At 38.3% G+C, this 19,186-nt stretch overlaps 1 protein-coding gene across 5 annotated transcripts in view; it reads left to right on the top strand.

Annotated features, from left to right (window-relative positions):
• Tbc1d12 (TBC1 domain family member 12) overlaps window positions 1-19,186 on the top strand; it is a 90,350-nt gene that overhangs the window by 50,505 nt on the left and 20,659 nt on the right. For 4 of the 5 annotated variants that reach the window (XM_042263133.2, XM_076563018.1, XM_042263139.2 and 1 more), the window contains 3 exons: window positions 7,863-7,945; window positions 10,953-11,070; window positions 13,034-13,140. In XM_042263133.2, coding sequence (XP_042119067.1) covers window positions 7,863-7,945; window positions 10,953-11,070; window positions 13,034-13,140 — 308 coding nt within the window. The remainder of the gene's footprint in view (window positions 1-7,862; window positions 7,946-10,952; window positions 11,071-13,033; window positions 13,141-19,186) is intronic. The other variant, XM_042263137.2, reaches the window with a different exon arrangement.

Raw genomic sequence — 19,186 nt, forward strand, 5'->3', positions numbered from 1 at the left:
GCAAGAATATTATACCCTTACTAAAGCAATACTATTTGTTTCTTAATCTCTTTTTTCCTCTCTGAGTCTCCTGGGTATGGTTCTTTTGTTGTTGTTATGTTTTTTGTCTTTTTTTTTTTTTTTCCTAGCATCTTACCGTTGCTGGTTTCCATCTGTTACCTTGTTGAGCATAAATACAGAATCTGGAGCTAAACAAAAGTAGAATGTTTTGTAATGTTTTCAAAGAAGACAAAAGGCTGGGCTTATAAGTGCATTTAAGACTAAAAAATTGTGGCCCTCATACATCTTTTTTAACTGGGTAGAATTGGGTGTGGGAATGATCTGGATGTGATATATGTCTACCCATGGATCTCATAGTTGATTGAATGGACTTGTCTGGCTAGGCGGGTGTCTCACTCACCCCTCTGCGTGTGTTGAAGGGATCCTGCAGGTATTGCCCCTGGTGGGAAATTGACCATGGAGAGATAATGCCAGCACTCACGAGGCAGAGGCAGGTGGATCTCTGTAAATTTGAGGCCATCCTGGTGTACAAAATAAATTCTAGAACAGCCAAGGCTATCCAGAGAACCCTGTCTTGAAATACTAAAAAGAAAAAAAGAAAACTCAGAACACTGCCAATTTTGTGGGCACTCGATCAGGCCTCTCTGGACTGACCCTGTGGTTTATTTTCCTTACACATTTAAACATAGTAGAACTTGTGACCTGTGACCTTTACAATAAGAATGAGTTCTGTTGGCTGATAAACAGCTCAGGTCTAGAAGGATCTGTGATAAGCAGGATAGATTCTCTTGGTGGAGGATGCCAAAGTTCATGGGGCCTCTTTCATAGGAATGTGTTCTATTCACTTGAGAGACAAAACTCAGTATCAAAGCCTAGCCAGTTGCTCAGGATACTAGGGGATTCAGGAAGGCTGGATCATAGAATGACAGAATGACCACTGGTTGATAGACCACTTTTCACTCTGGCATTCTAGGTGACTCTCTCTCACTCATTTCCTTCCATTGAAGAAAATAGGCCCATGTGAATGACAATCCTGGTTTCTCCAGTGCTTATTCTAAGCTATGCTTCCTACACATGTCCTTCCTAATGCAGTGTGTTTTGTCAAAAAGGATGGCCTTCCATCATAGAGGAGGACAAGTCACCCCCCCCACACACTCCCGAACCTCCAAATGAGTTCTTAATGTAGTAACTTTATTCTCGATAATTTTTACATTGATTTTCTTTTAAAGCTTTTTAGGGATGTGGTAATAGGAGCTAGGAGTACTGACTCATAGCTGTTATTCCAGCACTTGGATGGCTGAGACAAAAGCGTTGCTGTGAGTTGGAGGCCAACCTGTGCTATATAGTGAGATTTGTGCAACCCTGGGGTATGCAGTGAAATCCCTGTTTGATCCTCCCTGTCCCTCATCCCCACCCCTACAATTAGTAGTGAGACTATGTAAAAGTTTCATTTCAGACTTCAGGTGTAAAAATGAACCTGGCCAATTCCAAGATTCTATTCTTAGGAAAGTCATTGGCAGGAAAGCAAGAATGATGAGATAAGCAAGGAAAGAATATTTGGTTAAAGATCTGTGTCTTTTATTGAGTCTTTGTTACCAACTTCACTCTTCCGCTGCTGTCTACTTCTTTTTTTTTTGTTTGTTTGTTTTTAAATTTTTCCCTTACTTATTTTGCTTTATGTGTATTTGGGTATTTTGCCTGCACATGTGTCTGGTGCTGGCTGAGGCCAGAAGGAATTGAATACCCTGGAACTGGAGTTACATTTATGAGCTACTATATGGGTACTGGGAACCAAACCAGTGCACTTAATCTCTGAGTGATCTCTCCAGCCCCTATATCTACTTCTTTGACCCTTTATGGCAGCCTTACGAACAGTTCTTGAAATAATATGATTTGAAATTAGCTTGAAATAATATTCCATGCATATAATTGTAGGTAATATCAGTCTACCAAAATTGTATAAGCACATAAAAAAGACTTTTCTGTTTTTTATTCTATTGATCTAAAATTAATATAGCAATTAATTAGAATTAAGTATTGGAATTAAGTATTAAGAATTAACGTGATCTCTGTGCCATTCAACTCTGAGTTGCTATAATGAATTCTTCTTAAATTTGAGTGCAGCTGTTTTGGAAGGGAAATGATATATGTACACTTCTATAATTGTCATTTAAACCCACAGTGTCTTTCAAAGGTGCTTGAATATGGAAATGCTTAGTCACTCATTGCTTATCTCTTCAATGAGTTGAAAAATAGGTGTAGAGAACTGAAGTAAATGAAAATTCAGTGTTATGAAGGATAAAACTAGATGGAAATCCATGGGTACAGCATGAGCACCAAGTGGAACACCTACCCTTTCTCTCCCAGAATACCTTCCACCAGATTTGTGTCAGATAACATCTATCCAGTCAGAGGCTGAGAAGCTGTGGCAGAGTCCTTAGTAATTTTGTAGTTTTTTGTTTGTTTGTTTTTTTGTTTTTCAAGGCAGGGTTTCTTTGTGTAGCTTTGTACCTTTCAGGAACTCGCTTTGTAGACCAGGCTGTCCTCGAACTCACAGAGATCTGCCTGCCTCTGCCTCCTGAGTGCTGGGATTAAAGGCGTGCGTCACCACCGCCCCGCATAATTTTGTAGTTTTTTTTTTTTTTCTGTTCATGGATGCAGACAGGTCCAAGTTAGCCTGTTTTGTTTGTTTGTTTGTTTTGAGGCAGGATCTCACTATATAACCCAGGCTAGCCAGAACTCATTATGTAGATCAGACTGACCTCAAGCTGACAGAGAGCCACCTGCCTCTGCCTCCTGGGTGCTGGCTTACTTTAGAACTTACTGGTAATGACATTCTCTTAGCTGTGAGATATCATCTATGAGAGCAGTACAGAAAGGGCAGAGAGCTAAAGAAATAACTCAGTTGGTTAAGGGTACTTATGGCAATAAGTACTCACAGTTATTGTCAGCAGTCAGTTACTATCAGTGGTCACCTTGACACAAACCCAGAGTTACCTGAAAAGAGGGAGCCTTTTCTTAGTTACTAATCATTGCAGGAGGGCCCAACCCCCTGTGGGCAGTGCTACCCCTGGGTAGGTGGTTGTATAAGAGCAGGCTGAGCATTAGCTAGGGGAATCCAGCCCATTAAGCAGCATTCCTCCACGGTCTCTGCTTCAATTTCTGCATCCTGGTTCCCACCTGGAGCTCCTACAGTGGCTTGCCTTGGTTATGAGCTGCAACATGGGACTGAAATAAACCCTTTCCTTTTTAAGTTGCTTTTAATCAAGATGATCTCAGCAATGAGAACAAACTCAAACATGGTTCTTGCAGAGAACCTATTCTTGTGGTTCCCAACACCCATATCAGGCGGCTACAACTGCCTATAACTCCAGTTCCAGAGAATCTGATGCCCTTTGGCCTCTGTGTGTACTTGCATACACATAGTACACATAAACTCACAGAGATACACAGACATATAAAAATAAATAAATCTTAGGAAAAAAGACAGAGAATTTCTTCTTTAGCATGGAATTGGTATTGGAAGCTTCCTCCTATATAAACAGAAGTGATAATGTAAGGAGTTTCTTTACTGAAAGAAACCTGTGCTTGGTTCTCCCTTTTCTTTTCTTCTTTTGTTTCCGTAATTTTAGATAGATCTGCAGTCACTGAATGTATAGGGTTCTTCTTACACTGCATGGGTTTTTATGGTTCAAACTTTTCTTCACAGATGGAGCAATGATAGCACTGAAATCTCACTTAGATTATTTCAAATACAGTACTTTCTGTAAATGTATCCTTTTGTTTATTTTGTATATGCCTTTTCCTTTACTAATCTAAGTGAAAATCAAGTAATCCACTGTGGTTGATATATTGTGCACCCCAATAAACTTATCTGGGGGTCAGAGAACAGAACAGCCACAATATTAAACATAGAGGTTAGGCAGTGGTAGCACACATCTTTAATTCTAGCATTCCAGAGGCAGAGATCCGTCTGGATCTCTGTGAGTTCAAAGCCACACTGGAAACAGCCAGGCATTGGTGACACATGCCTTTAATCCCAGGAAGTGATGGCGAGAAGCAGAAAGGTATAAAAGGCGTGAGGACCAGGAACTAAAGCTGGTTAAGCTTTTAGGCTTTTGAGCAGCAGTTCAGCTGAGATTCATTAGGATGAGGACTCAGAGGCTTCCAGTCTGAGGAAACAGGATCAGCTGAGGAACTGGCAAGGTGAGGTGGCTGTGGCTTGTTCTGCTTCTCTGATCTTCCAGCATTTACCCCAATAACTGGCACCGGGTTTGTTTTTATTAATAAGACCTTCTAACAATTCATGCTACAATCCACAGAGAAACCCTGTCTCCAAAAACAAAAAAAAGAAAACCAAGAATCAAGAAATCAAGATATCCTTAAGGAATATGATGTATCCCGATACACTAAAATGTTGCTGTGTGTCTCTTCAATTTGCTAAAGAAAAATCAAAAGAAAACCACTGATACAACAGTTTTTAAAAAGTATCAGTGGGTAAAATTGCTTCTATTTTTCTTCTAGCAACTTCTTTAACAACTTCAACAACAACAGCTTCTTTGAGATAGTGACTCACTACATGGCTCAAGCTGATTTAGGATTTGTAATCCTTCTGCCTCAGTTCCTGAGTGCTGGGGCTGCATGTGTACCAGTACCAAACTAAATAATAGAAATTCTGAAAGGTGCTAGTGAAAAGTGGCTATGGTGGGTATGAATAAGTATGGTGCCCAGAGGCTCATTGTCTTAGTTTTCTATTGCTGTGAAGAGCCTCCATGATCAAGGTAGCTCTTATAAAAAGAAGGCATTTCATTGGGGCTGGCTTACAGTTTCAGAGGTTTAGTTCCCTCCCTCCCTCCCTCCCTCCCTCCCTCCCTCCCTCCCTTCCTCCCCGAGACAGAGATTCTCTGCCTTGGCTGTCCTGGAACTTGCCCTAAAGACCAGGCTGGCCTTGAACTCAGAGATCCACCTGCCTCTGCCTGGGATTAAAAGTGTGTGCCACCAAACCTGGCAGATTTAGTCCATTTTCGTCATTGACAGGGAACATGGCAGCATACAGACAAACCTAGTACTGGAGAAGCTGAGAGTACTACAGGCAGCAGGAAGAAACACCCACCGGGACTGGCTTGGGCTTTGGAAACCTGAACCAACACCCCATCATCCACCCCACCCCCCAGGGACACACTTTCTCCAACAAGGCCACACTTCTTTTTTGTTTTGTTTTGTTTCTTTTTTTTATTAAGAAATTTTCTGTTCACTTTATATACCAACCACAGACCCCCCCCCTTCCCTCTTCCAACCCCCCAGCCTTCTGACTCCCCATGGGAGACCTTGATTTGCAAAGTGTGGGGATGGGGGGTGGGTTGGAGGGGAAGGTCACACTTCTTAATCCCTCTCAAATAGTGCCACTCCCTAATGACCAGACATTCAATATGGGAGCCATTCTCATTCAGACCACCATGCTCATAGAGGTGTGGCCTTGTTGGAGGAAGTGTGTCACTGGGTGGAGGGCTTTGAGGTTTCAAAAGCCCATACAGGCCCAGTCAGTCTTCTCTCTCCTCCTCTTTTCTCTCCTCCTCTATCTATCTATCTATCTATCTATCTATCTATCTATCTATCTATCTATCTATCTATCTATCTATCCCCCCCTCCTTCCCCCGTGGATAAGGATATAGCTCTCAGCTACTGCCTCTACACCCTCCCCCCTTTATTTACTTCTTCAGACAGATGTAAAAATTAGTGAATTTTTATAAAAGAAAAACCACCCTAATATATGTATATACTTTTTTTTTTTTGCTTTATTTACTGTATAGCATATAGTTATCTAGCAGTTGGAGTACTGAAGCTCTTCAAAATGTCAAAGGTTGCTGAGCATGGCAGCACTCAGGCAGAGGCAGGCTAATCTCTTTCAGTTCAAGGCCAGCCTGTTCTATAGAGAGTTCCAGTGAAGTCCTGTCTCAAAAATAAAACAACATAACAACAAAGATTGATAGGATAGTTACTATATGGTTGACTCAACTTTGTATTTTAATAATTGAACCCTATTATGCATGTTCATGTTTGATGATTGAAGAAGTCAGCACCAGAACTTAGAATTAAATAGTAAGCCAGTTTTATTTTAAGAGTTTGTATCTAATACTTATTTTGAACAGTCATTTTCAAAACACTGAAACTGCAATGAAAAAAAGTACAATTTAAGATTGCCTGTAAATGCCGGGTGGTGGTGGCAGCTGCGCATGCCTTTAATCCCAGCACTCAGGAGGCAGAGGCAGGCAGATCTCTGTGAGTTCGAGGCCAGCCTGGTGTACAGAGTGAGTTCCAGGACAGCAGAGCTACACAGAGAAACCCTGTCTCAAAAAAAAAAAAAAAAAAAAAAAAAAAAAAAAAAAAAAAAAGAAAGAAAGAAAGAAAGAAAGGCAAGATTACCTGCAAACATCAGTTTCCTAACTAATGTGTAAGTGGCAGGTTAAAGGTATTGGGATATTTTGCCAGTCTCTGTTCCCATTCTGTTCCCAGCATGGACTGTCAATGCTCTTTACTTTTCCAGGTGCTGGAAATTGATCCCCAGTCTTCTGCAAGAGCAGCCACTGCTCCAAACTACTGAGCCTTCTTTCCAACCCCCTATTCTATCTACCTTTCTCTCTGTCTGCCTGCCTGCCTGTCTGTCTATCTATCTATCTATCTATCTATCTATCTATCTATCTATCTATCTATCTAATCTATCTATCCTATCTATTTATTTCCAAGACAGAATCTCACTGTGTAGCTATGGCTGTCCTGGAACCCACTATGTAGATGAGGCTGGCCTCTGCCTCCCTAGTTCTGGGATTTAGGGTGTATGCTACTATGCCTATTTCCCATGCTATTACTTTAAATACAATTTTTAATTTTTCTTTTAGAGACAGGGTCTCACACTGTTGTCCAGGTCATCAGGAACTTATAGTCCAGACTGGCCTCAGATTCATGACAGTCCTCCTGCTTCAGCCTTCCAAGGGCTAGGATTATAAGCATGAGTCCCTGAACCCTGCCTCTTGTCAAATTATTCTTAAAATGTGTATAATTTTTTAGTTGTATGTCAAAAGAGTTATAAAAAAGAATTCTAGGAAGTGGGTATAACAAATAACCTAAAGTTCAGATATTTAAACATTTTAGATCTCATATTGCCTAAGATCTGAAATGTTTAAATATCTAAACATGAGTCAGCCAGATGGTTCAGTGTATGAAACTATTAAGTTTAAGAACCTGAATTCTGACCCATATAGTAAAAAGCTACAAGTTGCCCTTTGACCTCCATACACAGGCCTTCCCCTCTACACACACATACCACAAAAAAAAGTAATACAATAAAAAATAAATAAATACGGGGCTGAAGATCTCAGTGATCTTGTTCTTTCAGAGGCCCTGGGTTCAGTTCCCAGCACCCACATGGGCAGCTCATAGCTGTCCTTAACCCCTCTTCTGGCTCTGCAAGCTCCTGACATGTGGGACACAAATATATAAACTCAGGTTCACATATATACTTAAAATACATAAATTTTAAAAATAAATGTATGTTTACATATATAAACATGAAGTATAACTGTCTATATATACCATAAATATTAGGAATCTGGATTCCGAGTTTGTTTTGGAATGTGGAGTTCCTTTTTTCCTTTCATTTACCTTTTCTTTGTTGTTGAGACAGACCAGGCTGACCTCACAGAGTGCCTCCTGAGTGTTTGGATTAAAGACCTGCCCCACCATGTACACTCATTTACATTTTCTGTGAAAATAACTTTAGGTTAGCAATTTTTATATCTGATTCTAAATAGGTAATATGTTTAAGAGTTGTTTAAAATTTGGCCTTTTTTTTTTCTTTTAAACAGGAATCTTCCTGCGAAGTCTGTGGAAGAAGCCTTACGACACCGGCAAGAGTATGATGAGATGGTGGCTGAAGCTAAAAAACGAGGTATATTTGACTCACAGGGCTGTAGTTAATTTGCAGGTTTTTAAGTAATTTTATTATGAAGATGATCTTATTTTTCTCCAGCAATTTTTATAATTTAGGTTTATTTGGGGGTTTGTTGTTTGTTTTGGCATAGGTTTATTTTATTTTATTTTAATTTTTTTGAGACAGAGTCTCACCATGAAGCCCCTCTGGCCTTGAGCTCATCATCTATTTCAGGACTCAGTCTCTTTAGTTCTGGGATTATAGGTATAAGCCACCACGACCAGATTTAGTTTGTTTGTTTTCTTTTTTAAAGAAGATTACAAAGATATTATCCTATTGTTTCACTTGAATAGTATTTAGACTTTTAGCCTTTTACATTATAACCATTTTCATGCAATGACAATCACTCTTCCTGTGTTACTTATAGTTTTCTATATTACTCTGAGAATATAATTTGAATCTAAAATTTGCTTTTATAATTAATAAAGTCTATCTAAAGTCTCAGTGTTGTCATTTGTCTCATAAATAAATACTATCATTAGTGCAAATTCATGTTTTTATTCATTCTTTTTTCCTCCAACTCTCTCTACCTAGTATATATGAGTGTACTTTAACAGTGTATATAAAATGTGTTGGCCATCATTAGTTAAGGATAAACACTCATTTTTTACAATATATATATATAATATATAATATGTATTATATATAATTTTTTCTAATATATATAAAATATTTATTTTGTATATGTTTTAAGACAAAATTTATTAACTGATTTTTTTCCCCTTGGTTTAAGTGAATGGGATGGAGTATGTAATACTAGCATATAGTTCTGATTTATGCTACTGCTTTGGAAGTCAAGTTGTGTCTTTAATGTTAGAGTAAACATAATGTATGGAAGCCCAGTAACGGCCTTCTAAAATGCCTAATTACTTGAACATTGGTTGAATTTTTTTTTAAGATTATTTATTTATTATGTATACAACATTCTGCCTCTACGTATGCCTACACGCCAGAAGAGGGCACCAGATCTCATTACAGATGGCTGTGAGCCACCACGTGGTTGCTGGGAATTGAACTCAGGAACAGCAGTGTTCTTAGCCTCTGAGCCATCTCTCCAGCCCACATTGGTTGAATTTATTTTAATATATAGAATTAAAAATATTTCTTGAGTTCGAGGCCAGCCTGATCTATAAAGCAAGTTCTAAAACAGCAGGGCTACACAGAGAAACCCTGTATTGAAAAAACAAACAAAAAATACATAGCCAGTAAGCTTGTATTTACTACTTGACCTTGACTTTACTATTTGACTAATATTTATTGAGAAGTAGATGGTACATTGTATAATGGAAATAATAATGAGTTGGGAATGCTTTAGGCTTAATCCTATTTTATATATTTAGACCCTCTCAGTATTGCATAAACCAGGAGTGGTGGCACACATCTGTAATCCCAGCACTTGAGAGGTAGAAGCAGGAATATCAGTTCAGAGTTATCCTAGCTTCGTAACAAGTTTGAAGCCAGCCTGGGCTACTTGAGACCCTGTCTCTGGTTGTGATACTCTAAATAGGCCCACTGTTTCCTTAACTATAAAATTGGAAGCAGGTGACAAGATTGGGTTTTCAACCTCTTGTTTACAGCTTCTTTCTTAAAAACATCTTACATACAATAAACATACATGAAACGTAAATGTGGAGCAAGTGCTTGGCTTCTCGTTTGCCTCTCAGGACAGTTTCTGAGGCATGCAGGAAACACAATTTGAAAATACTTTGGCTAGCTGATCTTCTACAAGTTCTTGCTGGTTCTAAAATTTTTTTTATAACTTTTGAGGTTTTTGTTTATTTGTTTTTTTGAGACAGGGTTTCTCTGTGTAGCCCTGGCTGTCCTGGAACTTGCTCTGCAGACCAAGCTTACCTTGAACTCACAAAAATCCATCTGCCTCTGCCTCCCAAGTGCTGGGATCAAAGGCATATGCTACCATCGTCCGGCTGTATAACTTTTAATTTATAGCCCACTTTCCTCTATATTTGAGGCAGCTTTTGTTCCAAAATTGTGACCTCTAAATTCAGAGGTGCTTTAGTTTTGTTTGTTGAGAAATTTTTATTTTAATCTAATTAGTAAAATAAAACACCATGCTAAAAGGTATTTATATAATAATAGTGTCATTAGCAAAATTATTTTTAATGTCATATTTATGTTGAAATTAATAAATCCATTGTGTGAAAAAATGGCTCTTAGTTTCTTGCAGTTTTTTAATATAATTATTTCATGAAAAGGTTTCATTTTATAGATTAAGTAAACAAAAATATGTTGCATAACCAGCCAGGCATAGTGGTACACACCTGTATTCCCAGTCCTAGGGAGGCTGTGCTAGAAGGATGAAGTACACGTGAGGACAACCTGGTATACATAATGAATTCCAGGCTATCCAGGAAGAGACCCTGTCTTACGATACCCTGGGGATGTAAATCAGTTGGGAGAGTGTCTGCCTGGGTAGACCCTCTCAGTATTGCATAAACCAGGAGTGGTGGCACACATCTGTAATCCCAGCACTTGAGAGGTAGAAGCAGGAATATCAGGAGTTCAGAGTTATCCTAGCTTCATAATAAGTTTGAAGCCAGCCTGGGCTACTTGAGACCCTGTCTTAAAAATATTAAAGGATATAAAAGAGAGAAAAAAAAAGACAAACGAAGATGTAGAACAGCCAGAGACAGCATAGGCAGCCTTTCATTTTGTCTCAATGAAAACAAAGCAAAAACAAAAAGAACCAGAGAGAAGTAACAGCAGTTTACTGATCATTTTTTAAAATATTCTTTTTGCCCTTTATCCCATTACTTTTGTATGATAGGTGATACTTTAAAATGATGTTAAGACAAGGATTGTTTTTCTTCTTTTTTCTCCCTTTTTCTTCCTCTCTACTATTAGAAGATTCTTCTTGAAGGAGCCTTTTTTATAGACTTAGGTACACAGGAAGGGATTTTTGACCTAGCTCATTTGTATTGAAATAATTCTTACTTGTTCAAAACAGAAATTAAAGAAGCACATAAAAGAAAAAGAATAATGAAAGAACGATTTAAGCAGGAAGAAAGCATTGCAAGTGCAATGGTAATTTGGATCAATGAGATACTGCCCAATTGGGAAGTGATGTAAGTAAGCAGATTTTCCAGAAGTTTAGTGTGTCTCCAAATATTTCATCTTTTCAAAGTCTATATTACCACTTCTCAGCATGTATCTTATGCTGTAACTAAATTTTACTATTAACCATTACCTGAAACTCTTCATGTTTATCTCTACTCCTTCATGAACTCCTGTCTCTAATTCATACTTTTCTTACTGACCATCCTCTGTACTGTCAAAATCTTATCTGTCCTCTGGAACCCATGGAACTGACTCAAGAAACTTTCAGTCTTCTGAATTACCATTTTTCTTAATTCTAATATAACACTAATTATAAAAGATTCATTATTGGAAGAACTCACTAAATAGAAAAAATATTATAAGGTGCATTTATCAGATGTTAAAAAAGTTTCTAAAAGTTAGTATGATGGTACATGCCTGTGATCCCAGCAATCTGGATGCTGAGACAGGAGGATTGCCATGAATTTAGTGCCAGCCTGGGTCAGAGAGTGAATTCCAGACCAGCCAGAACTACCTAGACAGACAGCCTCTATAAATAAATAGATACATTAGAAAAGAAAGAAGAATAAAAGGTATTTTTAAATGCTGTTCTCTTAACTAAGAAAATCCGCTAAATACGATCTTTCCCCTATAAAATTCCTGTAGTATTTTGAGGCTACCATTCCTCTTGCCCACCCTCTTTGGTCTTTTCTTTTTTGACAATATTTCTACATATGTTTTATCTTCCCTCTGGACTAAAGGGTTGAAGGATACCTTCTACAATGTATGTTGGATCTACATTGACAATTTGTTAAATATTGGAAATGTGACAGATACAGTAGTCCCATTTATTTACACTCTTACTTTGTGAAGTTTCGGTTGTTTGTGGTCTAAAAATGGAAAATTAACTAATTAAATATAAATAGGAAATTCTAGAAATTAAAACTCAGAAGCTTTAAATTGTGTGCCCTTCTGAGAAGCACAATGAAATCTATTCTGCACTACTTTGTCGTGGCCGTATATTATCTTTTGTCCAACATGTCCATGCGGAATACATGACTTGCCCATTTCTCACTCAGTGACATTTCTGTTACCTGAGCTACTGTCATATATTGCAGAGCTTCTGTTAAGTAACTCTTCATTCACTTATATAAGAGTAGAGATGCTGGCGATCACATTTGACAAAGACAAGCTGTGAAATACTTCCTTTAAGTAGAAAAACTAGAAGTACCCTATTTTGAGTGAGAGAGAAGCAATATTTATATAACATTATAATATATCCTTTTGTTAGCTATTGTTCATCTCTTATTGTGTCCAAATTAGAAATTCAAATTTAACATTATATTTGTGTAAGAAAAATCTCTAGTTTGATACTATTTGTGATTTTGGAGTTTAGAATATATTCTCTGCAGATAAAGAAAATTATATTGTCTGTGTTAAGTAGTTACATTTGAATCTTAGTACTTCTATAAGGCATTTATATTTTTACTTACATTTATCTTACTCAAGGTTATCTAGCTCAAGGTTAGAGAAGCTAAGTAATTTGCTCAAGGTTATACAATGCATGGTTGAACTAGATTTGAATCTAGGTCTGATGGCAAAGCCTATACTCTTTCAGTGAACGACTGTTCCTTAAAGACTAGGGCTTTAACCAGGCCTCACCCATCTTTGTGATTTTAGTTTTGTTACTAAATTGGCAGTACACTTTATGTCCTTTTTATTTTGAATAATTTTCCATATGGTTTTGATTTTCTGATTCTATCTTTAGTATAAGTGACAGTGTCAGAGGCCATTCCCTTTCATTTCCCTTAGTCCATCTTAGAGGGCTTTCACAGTCCATAGGCTTGATCTCAAAGGAAAGAATGCATCACATACTTAACACTTTAAATTTGTAAAATCATCTGATCACTTGGCCGTAGGTAAACCATCATGCAGCTAGCATTTTTGGTATAAAAAGTAACTTTTTCCTTTTTTCTCCTCCTTTAATTCTAGGCGTAGTACAAGAAGAGTTCGAGAATTGTGGTGGCAGGGATTGCCCCCTAGTGTTCGTGGGAAAGTTTGGAGTCTAGCTGTAGGAAATGAACTAAATATCACTCCTGGTTTGTATTCTATATTCAGTTATTCCCACACATACGAATGATCATCTCAGAGTTTTATAAATCATATTAGTAGAGTTGCCATTAAACGACATTACCATCTATGTCACTTTCAGAGCATGCCTCATGCCCTCCCAAATTTTGTAATAGTTAATGAGTTTTTGTATATCATTATATATGTAAGATTTGTGGGCTTTTTCCTTTAGTTTATAGCTATCACAGTAGTTTTTTTTGGCATCCAAATACTCCCAATGTAGATGATTTAAAGCTTGTGAGAGTCTGTGCAGTGAAGAATAAGTACTCACAGGAGATGCTAGTCTAGTGCCTGGATGGACGGATTCCCTCTGTGTTCAGACAATAAACAATGTACTAAGGGGACTTAATTTGATTTTTTTCCCCCTGCTGAATGTCTATCCAAACTAGTCTTTTTTATTTAGAGTTTGGGATATTTTTCCTTAATTTTTTAAGTTAACAAAGTAATAGGTCCACTAAGCAATTTTGGTTGTGTTACGTTGTTTAGATTTTATTTTTAAAGCTTAGCCAGGCTTGATAGCTCAGTCTGTAGTCCTAGCACTTGGGAGGCTGAGACAGCTTCGCTGCAGTTTTGAAGCTAGCTGGGGCTACATAGTGTTTGTAGGCCAGACTAGGCTACAATGTCTATAGAACCTGTATCAGAAAACCTAATAATAATGATAATGGTAATTATGATGATGATGATGATGATGATGATAAAGTTTAGGAAAAAAAGAGACTTTCAGGGAATTGCCTTAAGTCTCTTAAAACCTCAATGAGTATTAAAATGCTAGAGTAGTTTTGATGAGCCAAATAAAAAGTTAAAGTAGAATTAGGATAGTACCAAATACAATATGTATTTTTTTAAAAGTAGGCATGACATATGCCTGTAATCCTACCAGTGTAATCTCAGCACAGGAGACATAGAAACAGGAGGATCAGAAATTCAAGGTCATTCTGCGCTACATAGTTCAAGGGCTACATGAGATTGACTCCAAAAAAATTTTTTTTTAACAAAATAGGTGCCAATCAGCCTGAGTGATGGTGTTAATACTAGATAGTTAGACAGTTATCTATAATACCGTAGGAGACTTTGATGCTTAATAATAGAAGCAATATATTGTATGGCTGAGGGTGTAACTCTGTAAAGTGCTTACCTAGCATGAATGTGGCTCTGGGCTTGGTCCTCAGCACTGCATCAACCAGACATAACTGGAATCCCAGCGCTCAGGAGGTGGAGACAGTAGGACCATAAACTCAGGGTCATCCTCAGCTACTTAATGAGTTCAAGACCAGCTTGGGCTACACGAAACATTTTCTCAAAAAAAGGCGGGGGGGAGAGTAAAAGGGGATATATTGTTACTGTTATTTTTTAAGTACACCTTTAATATTTATTGAAAAAAATATAAGCAATAATATAAACTTTAAGTGTTTTCCACCCAGACTATTCTTGATCTTACTGTCAATACAGTTCGGCTGTACCGTATAATGTGCTTAATGATTTTCACTGTGCTGGCCAGATCAACACACAAGCTAGAGCAGTGTTGTAGCACTCGGCTTATTCTTAGAGTCTAAGACGTTAAAGTGGAGTGAAATACTTACAGGGTATGACTGAGAATAACTTAGAGAAATATTTCCTAAGTATCTACAAAAATCAAACCTTTTAGGGCCAGTGAGATAGCTCCAGTCAGAGCACTTGCAGTGAAAGCCTGATTATTTGAGTTTGACTCCTGGGGCTCATGGGAAGTGGAAGAAGAACCCACTCCATACAGCTGTCTTCCTCTGGCCTCCACACATGCCCTGGACACGTGTTGCTCCCATAACAATAAGTACATTTTAATTAAAAAAGAAATCATTGATCTGTTTATTTCAGTTCTAAGAATCTACTAGTAGGAAATACATAGAATTGGGTTCAAAAGTTTTTTGCTGTAATTGACATTAACATGAAATTGGATAAAATCATAAAAATCAAAATGCCTGTTTTTTATTTGGTTTTTGTTTGTTTGTTTTTTGAGACAGAGTTTCCCTGTGCGATCCTGGCTGTCCTGGTACTAGCTCTGTTGACCAGACTGACCTTGAATTCACAGAGATGCGCCTGCCTCTGCCTCCTCAGTGCTGGGATTAAAGACTGTGCCACCACTGCCTGGCCAAATGCTCATTTTTTTTTTTTTTTTTTCATATTATGTTTTTTTTTTTTCTTTTTTTTTTTTTTTTTTTTGTGTGATATATATTTTTTATTTTACAATACCATTCAGTTCTACATATCAGCCATGGGTTCCCCTATTCTCCCCCCTCCCACGCCCTCCCCTTATCCCCAGCCCACCCTCCATTCCCATCTCCTCCAGGACAAGTCCTCCCCCGAGGACTGTGATCGACTTGGTAGACTCAGTCCAGGGAGGTCCAGTCCCTTCCTCCCAGACTGAGCCAAGTGTCCCTGCATACGTTCCTGGTTTCAAACAGCCAACTCATGGAATGAGCACAGGACTTGGTCCCACTGCCTAAATGCCTCCCAAACTGATCAAGCCAATCAACTGTCTCACCTATTCAGAGGGCCTGATCCAGCTGGGAGCCCCTCAGTCTTTGGTTCATAGTTCATGTGTTTCCATTCATTTGGCTATTTTTTTTTCAATAATTGAGTAAAACTGAAATTTATTATATGCCACAGTCGTCCTACGGACCTCCATGCTATATATATATAGCCTCTATGGTTCTATGGGTTGTGGTCTGATTGTTCATTTTATATCTAGAATCCACCAATGAGTGAGTACATACCATAACTGTCTTTCTGGGTTTGGGTTACCTCACTCAGGATGATATTTTCTAGTTCCATCCATTTGCCTGCAAATTTCATGCTTTCATTGTTTTTCTCTGCTGAGTAGTACTCCATTGTGTATATGTACCACATTTTTTTCATCCATTCTTCCGTTGATGGGCATCTAGGTTGTTTCCAGGTTCTGGCTATTACAAATAGTGCTGCTATGAACATAGCTGAGCATGTATCTTTATGGTATGTATCAGCATTCTTTGGGTATATGCCCAAGAGTGGGATGGCTGGGTCTTGAGGTAGTTTGATTCCTAATTTTCTGAGAAACCGCCATACTGATTTCCATAGTGGTTGTACAAGTTTACATTCCCACCAACAGTGGAGGAGTGTTCCCTTTGCTCCACATCCTCTCCAACATTGGTTGTCATTGGTGTTTTTGATCTTAGCCATTCTAACAGGTGTAAGGTGGTATCTCAGAGTCGTTTTGATTTGCATTTCTCTGATGATTAAGGATGTTGAGCATTTCTTTAAATGTCTTTCAGCCATTTGTAGTTCTTGTTTTGTGAATTCTCTGTTTAGCTCTTTAGCCCATTTTTTAATTGGACTGTTCAGTGCTTTGATGTCTAGTTTCTTGAGTTCTTTATATATTGTGGAGATCAATCCTCTGTCAGATGTGGGGTTGGTGAAGATCTTTTCCCAATCTGTTGGCTGTCTTTTTGTCTTATTGACTGTGTCTTTTGCCCTGCAAAAGCTTCTCAGTTTTGAGAGGTCCCATTTATTAATGGTTGTGCTCAGGGTCTGTGCTGTCGGTGTTTTATTTAGGAAATGGTCTCCAGTGCCAATGCGTTCAAGAGTGCTTCCTATCTTCTTTTCTATTAAGTTTAGTGTAACTGGATTTATGTTTAGGTCTTTGATCCACTTGGACTTGAGTTTTGTGCATGGTGACAGATATGGATCTATTTGTAATCTTTTACATATTGACATCCAGTTATGCCAGCACCATTTGTTGAAGATACTTTCTTTGTTCCATTGTATAGTTTTGGCTCCTTTGTCAAAAACCAGGTGTTCATATGTGCATGGATTAATGTCAGGGTCTTCAATTCGATTCCATTGGTCCGTATGTCGGTTTTTATACCAGTACCAAGCTGTTTTTATTACTATAGCTCTATAGTAGAGTTTGAGGTCGGGGATGGTGATGCCTCCAAGGGTTGCTTTATCGTATAGGATTCTTTTGGCTATCCTGGGTCTTTTGTTTTTCCATATAAAGTTGAGTATTTTTCTTTCCAAGTCTGTGAAGAATTGTGTTGGGATCCAAATGCTCATTTTTAATTATTTAAGTGGTATCAACTGTAGACATTACAGTTACTTGATTTTTAAAAGTTGAGTTTTCACCAGAGGCAGAAGCAGGGAGATCTTGGAGTTTGAGATGAGCCTAATCTACATAGTAAGTTTCAGGCTAGCCAGGTACCACATAAGTGAGACCCTGTCTCAAAGAAAATTTTTTATTTTTAAAATTTTTACAAGTACCATGTAATGAACATTTAAAAAGTAGAATTGGAGTTTATTAAGACATTTTAATGCAGATTAAGCACTAAGAAAGAAAGGAAGACATACTCAAGAACATAGGTGTAGGCTTCTCAAGGGAACACAGCATGTTCTTTCAACTTTTAAAAACAGAAAACTTTCTGGGCTGTGGTGATGCATGCCTTTAATCCCAGCACTCGGGAGGCACAGGGAGGGGAGTCTGAGACCATCCTGGTCTACAGATCGGGTTCCAGGACAGATAGGGATACACAGAGAGACCCTGTCTCAAAAAACAAAAAAAAAGTGGGGGGAGGGTGCATTGGAGAGATGACTTAGCAATTAAGAACATTTGTTTTGCAGAGGACCTAGGTTTGGTACCCATCATTCAAATGGCAGCTATCAACAGGTTAATTCCAGCTCCCGAGCATCTGATGCCTGCTCTGTCCTCTACAAGCACTGCACACACTAAGTACATATACACATGCACAGACAAACACCCAGTATCCATACATACAAAACAAACAAACACCTTTTAGAGAGCTGAGCGAGGTGGCTCATCTTGTGGAGGTGCTTTCCACAAAGCCTGGTGATGTTGATGGGTCCCACATGGAGAGAACCAGGTCCCACAAGTTGTCCTCTGACCTTCACACAATCCCTGTTCCATCAAATAATGGAATAATTAAAAAAAAAAACTTTAAAAAATAGTTTAATGGGCTTGGCATAGTGGCACAGGCCTATAATTTGAACGAGGGGGGTTGAGGCAGAACAATTGGAAATTGAAGACGTATAGAGGTTACAGAGTGAGTTTGAGACAAGTCTGGGAAACTTAGACCTGGTTTCAAGATCTATACAATAGAAGCTAGGCATGGTGGTGTATGCCTTTAATCCCAGCTTTCAGAAGGTAGAGGCAGGCAGATCTTCATGAGTTCAAGGTCAGCATGGTTTACATAGTGAGTTCCAGGTCAGCCTGGTCTACATAGTGAGACCCTGTCTGAAAGCAACAGTAACATCAAAAAACCAAAATAACAACAACAACAAACAGAAAAGGCCCAACAAAGCAGGCTAGGCTGTGTGGTAGAGGGCTTGCTTACCAATGCCCAGGGTTGTAGGTTCATTCCCTACTGTACTGAAAAAGGACAAAGAAAAGGCTGGTGGTATATTATACAGTTTAGTGATAGAGCACTTGACTGGCAAATGCAAAGTCCTGAGTTCAAGCCACAATGCCACCTCCCAAAAGAGTTTAAGGTAGAATTGTAGGTTTTAATATTTGCCTTAGAATATGTTGGGCTTTATATGACTTAATATAGGTTTCTTGTGCTTTTTATGAGACAAGTTAAAAAGAAATGATTTTCTTAGATTTTAAAAAACACTGACTGGCCGGTAGTGGTGGTGTAGGATTTTAATCCCAGCACTCAGAAGGCAGAGCCACGCGGAGCTCTGTGATTTCGAGGCCAGCCTGGTCTGCAAGATCCAGGACAGGCACTAAAACTACACAGAAAAACCCTGTCTCCAAAAAAACCAAACCAAAACAAAACAAAAAAAGGTATAAAAAAACCTGTCTGGTGATTATTTGAAAATTTTTTAAAATTTTCAACTTTTTGTTGCTGATAACTTTGGCTTTAGATATGAGGTAGTAGCTTGCTCAATAAATTAGATATTAAAATGTTATCTAGATAGGTGATAAAATTATATGTCAATAGAACCAAAAGACTCAAGGTTGACATGTGTAAAGGTTTGTAATATGACTAA

This window comes from Peromyscus maniculatus, chromosome 1, assembly GCF_049852395.1.
Source record: "Peromyscus maniculatus bairdii isolate BWxNUB_F1_BW_parent chromosome 1, HU_Pman_BW_mat_3.1, whole genome shotgun sequence".
NCBI lineage: Eukaryota > Metazoa > Chordata > Mammalia > Rodentia > Cricetidae > Peromyscus > Peromyscus maniculatus.